Here is an 11,728-nt window from a genome sequence, read left to right as displayed (position 1 = left end):
TAGCCTTGAGTACATAAAAACGGTTCCTTTTTGGAGCTTTAGAAGTAGGAAAACTTGATTGGGCTTGGTTATTCCCTTTAATTTGGCTTCTCATATTAGAAAGATTTTTAACCATATGAACACCTTTTCCATAACCATAGCAACTATTAGTCCCAACAAGACATTCACCCGCATGTTTCTTACCACACTTACCACAAGCTGGTCACTCTTTTGTGGATTAACATTTTTCCCCTTTTGAGGTTTAGGATTAGAACCTCTATCAATGCGATTCTTGGAGAAATTAGAAGGAATCTAATTTGAAAACCTCTTCTTGAACTTAGGCTTGTCTTGGATATCAAGCCTACTCTTCAAAGAACCACTTTCAAAAGACTTTTTTCCTTATCTTCCTTATTTCTCTTCTTTAGACGACTATCCTCAACATATCGATCATGAACAATAAGCCTATAAAGATCCATATTTTCATGAAGCATGGGTGCACGACATTATTCTTCAAGCTCTTTGGACACACCAATTACAAAATGGCTCATCTCGTCCCTACCATTAGAAACCAAAGAGTAATCATATTTGGACATCTTAATGAATTTCAAGGAGTATTCCTTGACACTCGTATCTCCTTGACGAAGGTTGAAAACTCTTCTACCTTAGATTTCCTTTGATCCCTTGGAAGGCTATATCAATAAATGCCTTTTTGAAGATCTCCCAAGTCACGCGACCACCTTCTAAAGCCATACTATCCTTCAACTGATTGTACCATGTCTGAGCTACGTCCTTAAGTTGATAAGGAGCAAGTTCAGCCTTATCAGTAGTACTCACCCCCATAGAAAACAAAATCTTGTAAACCTCATGAAGGAAGTCTTGGGGGTCTTCATCAACCTTAGATCAGAAAAACATAGGAGCGTTCATCCTCGTAAATTTCTCAAACGACTATCCATAGTGCTAGCATGTTGTTTCTCTCAAGGAACAACCTCCCTATTAGCTTGTGCTGTAATGGCCTGAGCTTGGGTGGTGATGGCTTGGGCCATCTTAAAAAATGCCTCCCTCATCTCACCATCTATCATATCTAGAGGATTAACTGTAACTTGATCATTTGCCATAGCTTGCACCAGAGGAGGAACTTGATTGCCTAGGGGAGTAGCTCATTCATTCGTAATATCTTCTCCTACTCCTTTCGTGCCTGTCCTTCTTGTTTTAATCACCTATAATCACAAGAAAGGGATTAGATTCTAAACGACACAAAGTGTAAAAACACTAAAGGCACGACATAGGAGTATCCAGAAAAGAGAAGTTTCGTAGTCATCACATAACCTCTCATCCATAATTGTGGCGCCCTTCAAAACAATGGATTGATCCTAAGTATATTTAGCCTCATACTCTGATACTATGTTTGTCACATCTGTAGAGCACACCGCAGATGCGATCAGCTTCATCGTACTCTCGAAGGACTCAGACAACCCCTTAGAATTCGTCATAACATATGACAGTAAAATTTGCGGAAAATTAAAACTTTTACATTCTACTTGAAGTATATTTATACATCATACTTAACATTCATAAAGGCATACAATATTCTAAAATCTGTCTCACATATATAGAACCATCTGAAGAGTGCAAATATGGACTTAACCAATCTATAGTAATATGTCATACAGGCCTTAATACAAAATAATTCAAAGACACATAATCAGAAGTAGAATAGTCTTAAAACTACTAAGTCATCATAAGATGGAATATTAAAGATAACATCCTCAATCATAAGGACCTACCAATACATGGAGAAAGAGTTCCAAGATTTTTCAAATCGGCCTCCTTAAACTTCAATGGTCGGAACCTACAGTTGTAGTAATATAAAGTAATGGGTTAGTACGCCACATGTAATAAGTATGGGTATATGCACATAACATATAAGTAAATGCATGAAAAGAGATAATTTATCATATCATTAGAAAACTTGTTAATTCATAAGAAAGGCTTCAATGCACATACCATACAACATATACAAGTTAAGGATTTCATCAACATACAACATGATCATAATCAAAGACATATTATCATAAAGTCATGTTAGCATTCATATTCAATAGATCATATAAAATAACATGCAAAACACTTACCACTGATCCCATCCCCAACCTACAAGTGCAACGGTAATGTGAAGCCCCATAACCCCACACAACCAAGTAGATAAGATAGAAGACCATAAGTACATCTTTGCTTCATATAACTTGTAACATTATTAGTCTTCACTTCATATAGTAATATAACCCAATAAAATATTCATCATAATAATTAACATCATATAACAGTAAATTCATGTATCATAAGCATCATACCTTTCATGTTATCATATAACCTAAGAACAATCTCCTAGGACTTCCCCTAGATTAAACTTGTGCAATGTCTTGGTAGAGTCCCATAGCCCTACCTATACTAAGCAAACTCCTAGAGTCACCTTAGTCAACGTAACATAGACTATGTGGCCTAAACATGGAATCCGGTATCATAAAACCCCATACCGAAAAAGATGGTCTACCGGCCAAAAAAGAACCTAACATGACAAGCTTTTTTCATGGATCCACTAGTTAGTATCCTATGGTGGCTACGTAGTTCAAGAACTAAAAGATGTATTAGAGACCCATAGTTCCACATTACATGGAATCCTCAATCTCATGAGAGTAATTGTGAACCTATCTTCCAACTACGGAAGGGACACCTCTCATATCTAGTTCTTCGATGCTTAGCTTAACTCCCTTTCTTGAATTACCATTAAGTTTTCTTTAATCATAACTTATCATAGGTAGTAGGAGTTTAACTCCTTGTATAAATATGATCATGAGTTCTTTATGATAACATGAGAATTTCCTTTCATCATAACCCTTCGTATGCGAGATTAACATAGCATAGTCATCTTGTGTAAAGCATACAAGAAAAAAAGTAACTTGCAGTTTTCGTATTCTTATCATGATCTCACAAGTAACATGTTCATATACCAACATACCCACATAGCAACATCATACATTCTTTCACAACATGGCATCATGATTTATAGGCTAACATAAACATGGTAGAGTAATCATAACTTTAGAAGACCTACCTCTAGCTTCCAAGAACCTTATTCAATAACTTAGTTAAACTTACAACATTCATAATCATAATATAGTTAATTACTAAATAGCATAACCAAGAAAATTTCTACAAATCATACACAAGACTAATAAATAATGTAAGGTGAATGAAAGGTTTATTTAAGAGTTCATTGTAGTCGTACTTCCAATCCCTACGTTTTCATATTGTCAAATAGTAGAAAAAATCATACGAAACCATCATCTAGATAAGAATATGCTTAACACGAAATTTAAACATACTAACCATATTCTCATCAATTCGTGTGAAATAGACCATGGAAAAGACTTACTCTGCATTGAAAATCATAAATCTAGGGTTGAGAAGAAAATCTGTTTTGTAGAGTAAAAACCCTAGTATTTGAAGTTCTTGAAAATTATATTTAAAAGGAACTCTTGGGTAAAGGAATAAAAAGAGTGAAAACCCATACCTTATATATTAAGAATCCAAGAATATTGGATCAAAATCTTGAAGTCTTTGTCTTCTTCCTTATCTTTTTCTTGTTTTTCAATGGAGTTTGGAAAAGAGAGAGTTCTTGAGAGAATGTGAGAATTTTCTTTTGAATCTGATTTGGAAGTTTAAATGTGGTCTAAAGCATCCCTAATATCCACATATAGTCGTCCTATGAATTATCCATTAGACCCTCCCTTAAATGAGTCTTTTTACGAAGTTAAATTACCAAAACACAACTTTAATTATTCTAGGAAGTAGTTGCGCGTCGTGGGTCCATATCACATCATTTTAATTAAATTTTGAGTTGAGGCAATGAGGTGAGTATCAGCCTCACAAAGTCTAAAATCTTTAGGGAGTGACATACGTGTCAGGCTTGTGCCACACGTCTTGCCTCCAATTCTGCTTGCTCGCAGGCTGTCAGGCAGCCTGCCCACCCATGTTTGGGTCCTTTTTACTACATAATACCTTTTTTACTACATAATACCTATGAAAGGTCTCTTTAAAAGTTTTTTACTTCATTTTAAACTTCGAAACCTTCCCTAAACATAGGAACGTCAACTAGTTTGAATTAGCTAGTTTCCAGACGTCAAGGTCTTTCATTGTCGTTTTGGCTCTGACCTTTTCCAAATGAGTTTATTACATTAATATAAGTCTGGAAACATCATTTTAATCATTATTTAATATATTAAGCTTTAGTTTATGCCATGAAATTTCAGAAGTGTTACAGTATGTCTCCTCTCAAGGGCCCTGCAAGAAGCCAACAAGGAGGACACAGAGGTTGTTGAGTCACTACCTTGGAAATGTCATTGATGAAGCCAAGGGACGGTCCGTCAGTCAATCAACACCCCATCCATGGTGAGGCGTTGATGGACACTTACCCTGGTGAAGGATTAAAGAGTTTCCAAGCCCAAGAAGCAAACAACGGCCTACAGTAGGGTCGATCAATAGACCTACTAGTTGTCGTTTGTGCTCGTCAATGGTGCCTGCAACCACAGCCTGCGCACTGCTTCACTAAATGGGTGAATGGTAAATTCACCCCACGTGCTAAGCTTAACCTACATTGTTTATTTGATTTTTTAGTGTATTTAAGTGATAAAAAACGTGACAACCCCATTCACAATTGAATTCACATGAATTAGACTTCCCTCCCAAAATATTCTCCCTATAATATCCATTGAAGATAAATCTCAAGAACATCTTGGAGCTTGGATTTCCATGGGTTGTTGACCATGTTTTAGAGATCTTCTTCAACATTAAGTTATGGAGATCCTTCATCTCTAGTTAATCTTCCATCTAGAGAGCTCTTCTCAAAGTTTTCAATGAGAAAAATATGATCAAACCTCATATATTGCATTCTAGCCATGGGTTCTTTATCAAAACATTTTAAAGGCTTCCTAATGATGATTGAAATTGACAAGTTGATTGTAACGTAATTTCAATCTAATTGCAAGATGAACCATGTCCCCTTCAACTCTCAAATTAACCTATGTATGGTTATTGTGATCATGACCTTTTATTGATTGAATTAAGATTCTAGCATGTTGAATTTATTATATATAATTTTTTTATTGTATATTGATGGTGAACTGTTGATGATTGATCTATGTGGATCAAGGCTTGCTGGTTTGAGTAGGACTAGCCTATATTCTTCTACATGCTCACTATAATCTCGATTTTATGGAATTAGTTGTAGGAATTCATTTAGGTTATGATTTCTTTAACTACTGTGTTATATTAATTTTATTGATGAATTGTGGGTATGAATCATTCATGATCAAAGTAAGGGAGTCTTTTTAAGATTAATCTACATTTTTCTAACCTATAGAATTGATAATGTATGTACAAAATGTGATCTAAATTCTAGGGCAGATGAAGAATGAGTTAGACATGATTATTATGACTAGACATACTGCCCTAGATTGATATTATTGATGAAATATGATTGATTATCAATTCAAGAGAAATTGGTTAATGATCTATTTGTCTCTATTTTATAAGTGTATAGGTGATGTATTGTACTTGCTAGTAGCACGATCATATAGTACATATTCATGGTTTATTTTGCTATTAAAGTACATTTATGTATTGACCTAGATATGAATTGTTGATGAAATATGGGTATTTATCAATGATGATCAAAGGTTGAGGATGTAACAACCCTAATACTGTATAAGATATGTAATGTTTAATGTGTCTAGAATGCCTAGATTAGACCGGGTTTACACAGATTGATGCGCGTAGAACCAGGCCTCTGAACCCTTGCAACATTCAAGACAACTAACTTGGGGAGTTAGTTGAGCTGGAAAAGGTTGGGTCCATACATGTGGCTCCCGAATATGAAGATTTTCCTGGGTGAGTCTTTACCGGACTTAAAATGGGGAAATCTTAAGTTTGGTGGGTCTAGGGGTAAAATTGTCTTTTTCTAGGATAAGGGTAGTATTGTTATTACCCTAAATATGTAATTAATTATTTTATTGATATTATGGCGCGTCATTTTGGTAAGATATGTCCGTAATTTCCTATTAACATACTACATCCGGATTCGAACCTAGTTGGGAGCAATGATTTAATTTGTTTTAATTAATTTGGTATATTAATTTAATAAATTAATAATTGATGGATGATTAAAAACCGGTAATCAGATGTTTAATTATTATTTATTAATTATTAATTAATTTGACTAAGTCTTCCCAACTAGTCCTAGTTCTAAGGGACACTATCTCACACCACACTCTCTCTCGCCTATACATCTCTCTCTCTCTCTCTCTCTCGTTTCACTTTCTTTTTTGCAGAAAAACAGAAAATAGAAAATCAGTAAAATAACGAAAAAGTTCTCTACACTCAAAGAACTTGCCAAAAAAATACAAACAAATAAGCTAACTTAAGAAACGAAAAATTTACGCAATTTTCTCGACGGGATCGAGTTGAAGGTTTGGTGGAGGATTTGGGAAGCACTATGAAGGTGTGGAAATCTACAACCAGGTATGGGTTTTCCCTCCTAGAATCCTTTCTCCAAGAGAAATTTCTCTCTATGAATTGAAGGTATGAAACTAGGGATGTCCCCTCTATTGTCGAATTCCTTGTCCCTTGTCTCCTTCCTATTTAAATCTAAATTAGGTTAGAAATCATGTTGTTTGTATGGTTGCTGGTAACTAAGTGTGAAATATGATTTTTTTGTGATATTGTGTTTGGAAATTGCACGTATGTTCAATGATGTAAACCGAAAATGATGTTGTGCAATGTGTAAAATGTATGTTGTTGTTTTCGGTTTTGAAGCCTTCAAATGGCTAGTTTAATGATTGGAATTAATGTGCACAAGATGTGTAATTTGTGATGTTTAAATGAAGTGTAAGTTGGCTGATCTGAAGTTGAAAAATTATAGTTAAAACAACAATAAATCTACACCTAAAAATGACTTAAACAAATCATGGAAATAAAACAAAACGAAGGCATGAATGTTGTTAAGTAAAGGATAGAGTTGTAGAGACTTAATCAAATTTCCAGCACATGGTGATGGAGTTTCGGCCAGATGCTTGATGTTTTGGAGAAGTTTAAAAATAAATTAAAACGTGTGAGGTCACTAGGGATTGTGCCCAAGACCTCACAACATGAATGCTGGAAAAAAAAGAGAGGTGTGGGATTCGAACCCACAACCTCTCGGCCAAATAAGAGTGTAAAGGGAAAATATAAAATAATAAAATAATAAGAGGAGTGGGATTCGAACCCACCATCTCTTTGCTGAAAAAGGAGATAAAGAGAGAGTTAATAAAAATAATGAGAGGAGTGGGATTCGAACCCACCTCCTCTTTGCCAATAAAATAGAACTTAGAAAAAGAAAGGGAGAAATAAATGAATGTACTATGGGGGTTCGATCCCGGATCCCGTAGTGCTTAAACGCCTAATGTGAAGAGAGGGAAGGGAAAAAGAAAGGAAAAATAATGTTAGTGAGCCCATTCAAAATCGGGTTCCTCAACCCGTAACGTAAATTAAAAATTAGTTGGAAAAGAAATAACTAAGCGTTGTCCAAGGGGTTCGAAGTCCGGTTCCCTTTTCCAAATTCCGTATTGAAACATAAGTCATATGTGAATAAATGTTTAATTAATGCTGCCTCAAAAGATCAAAATCAATATCTTGGCATATCTACAAGATGCATAAGTCTTGTACCACATAATCTTGATAAACATGAATCACATAGACAAATTATGAATGAAGCTTCATGGCTTGTATGTGTGGACTCATAAGTCTAGCATACATTTCAAATTAAGTCAACCTAAGATGTATATGATGAAATGATGTAAACTTAGAATGGTTAAGAGTGTGAAGCACACTAAATGGCCAAGTGCATTGGCATATAATGAAATGAACATTTATGTAATGGGGTGAGTAATTCTGAAGACAAAATGTGTTAATGTTAATGAATGTGGTGACAATATGATAATAGGCTAATGTGAAAGATGAGAGCAATCTCAAATGAGACTAAGTAAATGTTTGCAAAACGTACTCACCTATGAGAGTGTAAAGTTAATGAAGAGACCAGTTCTATGAACACTCTAATGAAAGTATTGAAGTTAATGCATACTTATTACTAATGATGATATGAGAAATCATCTAATGAGCTATGATGTCCTCATGCTAGAAGCCAGCCTCCATGATGTATGAGTTCCATGTAATTGAACTTTATACTGAGCACTGGTAGGCTAGCTATTAGCTGTGATGCCTTCTTTCGGGAAGGGCGGAGGTTCACGTAGCTCTCATGAGATGACACTGTCTGGCATATGCCGAGTATAGGTCTCCTTATATCTCCTAGTTTTTAAAAAAAATAATGCCAGTATAGGGATTTACCGGGGTTCAATTCCCATGAATGCTAGAATGTTTTGGGTCACTGGATTTCATGATTCTCATATAATCTATGTCGGTTAAAGTTAAAGTTCGGAAATGATGAATGAGTCAAGCCTCAAATGATGCACATAGTGAAATGAACGATACAAAAGGTGTAAGGATAGGGTAATCAAGAGAATGAAAAATAATGTACGTATGAGTGAATGAAGCAAACTCTGTGTTTTCTAAAGAAGGCTCGCTAGTTGAAGTCCCATATGGCGAGTCCTCATTTTGGGAAGTCCTAACGTCAAGTCCATGATCCTAAGGTATCATGGCATATGAAAGAATGATATGAACTACGTGATATGATATGTGAAATATGTTATGTGCTTTTTGCAAAATTATAAGTATGAAGATGCATGTTTCACTCATGGAATGACTTTCCAAATCCAAATTTGGCGGTTCCATTGACTTTCGTAATGAAAATTTGGCAAGTCCACTGACTTAACCTTCCATAATTCATGTTGTTAGGAAAGAACCATTCGTACTTATGCATTTCCTTGTTGTGTTATTGCATATACCCATACTTAGTACAATGTGTACTAATTCCGTACAAATATATACATTTAGGTGCAGACTCAAGTAAACGTTAGATCTTACTGTACGACTTTATAGCTATATCTTTCATCAAAACTTTGTAGGACCTCATGCATTTGAGTATGTCTACTGTTATTATCTAGCTTAGATGTAGGCTTTAGATAGTGGAGCATGTTCTGCTAATGTTTGATTTCCCATTTCATTTCATACTTTGTATTGGTGCAATTTTGGAAAGTATACACTTCATGCAATATAAAACTATTTCTTTCATTTGATGATCTTAATGTTAGATGGTTGATTGTGAACATTATGATTTTAATTAGAATATCTAATAGGAATGTTAAATAACAAAAACTTCAAATTTTCCGCAAAAATTAACCTAGATGTAGTAAAGATGATGCACATAGGATTGTCTGCGACCTTTGAGAGGTCAACAATGCCGGTCTCGTCTAGGGTCTAGATTTTTGTCATGGCAAAGTTAGTATAAAAGCACTAGGTTAAATTCCGAGGATAAAAAGTTGACATCAGCCACACTGAGTAGTTTCTAAGTCATGGTAGTGAAGTGCACCACTATCCTGAATTAGAGACTGCATGATCCATAGGAAAACTTCCCTTCTTCTTATTTTATCGTGCCTTTGCTAATGTCTGATTTATTGGTGTTATAAGCATGTATAACATCAACTCTCGTTGTTTTTAGAAAATTAATACCAAACATTTGTTAGAGGAGAGGAAGAGCAGCTGATGAGGAAAATCAGATTCCACCCTAGGCTCTAGTTGAAGGAGTGCCATGCAAATTAACCCAGCTAAGTTGACTAATGGTGAGGTGCGGACCGCTCTAGATCAGATGGCTTAGTCCATCACCATGAAGGCCCTGGCCATGATGCCCAGGTCAACCGGCAGAACGTTGAGAGGTAGTACCCACCAGTGTGTAGCATGGCTAACAGGCTGCGAGACTTCACGAGGATGAATCCTCCTATATTTACAGGCTAAATTTTTTTAGAGAATCCCTAGAAGTTTCAAGACGAGGTCCACAAGATTTGGTGGTCATGGGGTCCATAGATACTGAGAAGGCTTAGCTGGCTTCCTATCCGCTCAAGAATGTTGCACAAACTTGGAGCAAGGTGTGGAAAGATAGTTAGGCGCTAGGAAGAGTTTTTGTCACTTGGGAGCTGTGTAAGACAACTTTTTTGTAGAGATTCTTCCCCAGGGAGATGAGAGAAGCTATGTTTGAGGAAATTATCAACCTGAAGCAATGATCGATGACACTCACGGAGTAATCCCTGAAGTTCGTTAAGCTGTCTAGATATTACACTTCCCTTGTGTCTACCAGCAGGGATGAGATTAGCAGGTTTTTCAAAGTGATCACCGGAGTCTGGAGGAGGAGTGTCGGTCTGAGATGCTGCATGATAACATGGACCTCTCCAGGATGATGTTGCATGTCCAGCAGGTGGAAGACAACCGGAACGGGAGGGGCGTTCATGATGCTAGGAAGCCTAAGTCGTTTGATCAAGCAGGTCCTACTAATGGTGGAAAAACAAATAACTTCGGTGTCCGTGAGCAGCCCAGGTTCATAAAGGGGCAACAGAGCTATGGAAACTCTAACTTCCAGAGGAGTGTAGCACCCAGAAGAGGCAGACCCGACCCCAAGAAGCGTAATAGAGGTGATGGGCAATGTCCCAGAAAGGAATGTGCTATGTTTGGCCGTGCTCACAGTGGAGAGTGCACACATAGCACTAATGCCTATTTTGGATGTTGTAAAAGTGCACACATGGTCAGGGATTGTTCAGGCTGGAGATAATGCTCAGCCTAGGACTAACTCGCAGGGTACAACAGCAACCGAGCCTCCTAAGAGGAACAGGTTCTACGCCCTAAACGGCAGGAATAAGCAGGGAAAGTCTGCTGATATGGTCACAGGTATGTTGCAAGTAATCTCAACCTTTGATTTTTCTTTACTTGATCCAGGGTTTACACTTTCCTTTTTAACTTCTTTACTTGCTCTCACTTTTGAAATATTGCCTGAAGTTATGCATGATCCTACATTGGATAGTACATCTTTAGGAGAAAATGTAAGGATTGATTGGGTCTACAAGGATTGCCTAATATTTGTATGCGGTAAGACTATATGTGCAGAATTGATTGAATTACCTATGCATGATTTTGATGTTATTCTTGGCATGGACTCGCTTTATAGTTTTTATGCCTGTATGGATTGTCGTATTAGGGTTGTGAGGTTTCATATCCCTATTGAAAAATAGCTGGTTTGGGAGGGGTACAATTCGAGTTGTCCTAATCCCTTGATTTTGAACCTTATGGCCAATAAAATGATGTCCAAGGGGTTATTTTGTCATCTTGTCAGTGTTAATGATTTAGATCATGAAATTCCTTCCATAGAATCAGTGCCTTTAGTGAGTGAGTTTCAAGATGTCTTTCCTGATGACTTGCCAATAGTTCCTACCCTAGAGGAATTGACTTTTGTATCGACTTAGAACCCGGTACTAAACCAATTTCAATTGCTCCTTACAGGATGGATCCAGCTGAAATCAAAGAGTTGAAGTTGCAGTTAAAAGATCTCACTTATAAGTGTTTTATTCAGCCGAGCATATCCTATTGGGGAACTCTAGTGTTGTTTGTGAAAAAGAAAGATGGAACCCTTAGAATGTTTATTAATTATCGGAACCTCAAAAAAGTCACTATCAAATAATAAGTATCACTCCCCTGAAGAGATGATCTGTTTGACCAT

General features: G+C 36.4%; 1 protein-coding gene across 1 annotated transcript; it reads left to right on the top strand.

Moving 5' to 3' along the window:
* Nucleotides 1-10,399: 10,399 nt before the first annotated feature.
* LOC138337962 (uncharacterized) lies at nucleotides 10,400-11,474 on the top strand. The gene is made up of 4 exons (XM_069288409.1): nucleotides 10,400-10,700; nucleotides 10,765-10,902; nucleotides 10,951-11,100; nucleotides 11,380-11,474. The coding sequence occupies exons 1-4, from the start codon at nucleotides 10,400-10,402 to the stop codon at nucleotides 11,472-11,474; spliced, it is 684 nt and encodes a 227-aa protein (XP_069144510.1).
* Nucleotides 11,475-11,728: the final 254 nt, after the last annotated feature.

This window comes from Solanum lycopersicum, chromosome 8 (assembly GCF_036512215.1).
Source record: "Solanum lycopersicum chromosome 8, SLM_r2.1".
NCBI classification, from domain to species: domain Eukaryota; kingdom Viridiplantae; phylum Streptophyta; class Magnoliopsida; order Solanales; family Solanaceae; genus Solanum; species Solanum lycopersicum.
This window is presented reverse-complemented; position numbering and strand designations above follow the sequence as displayed.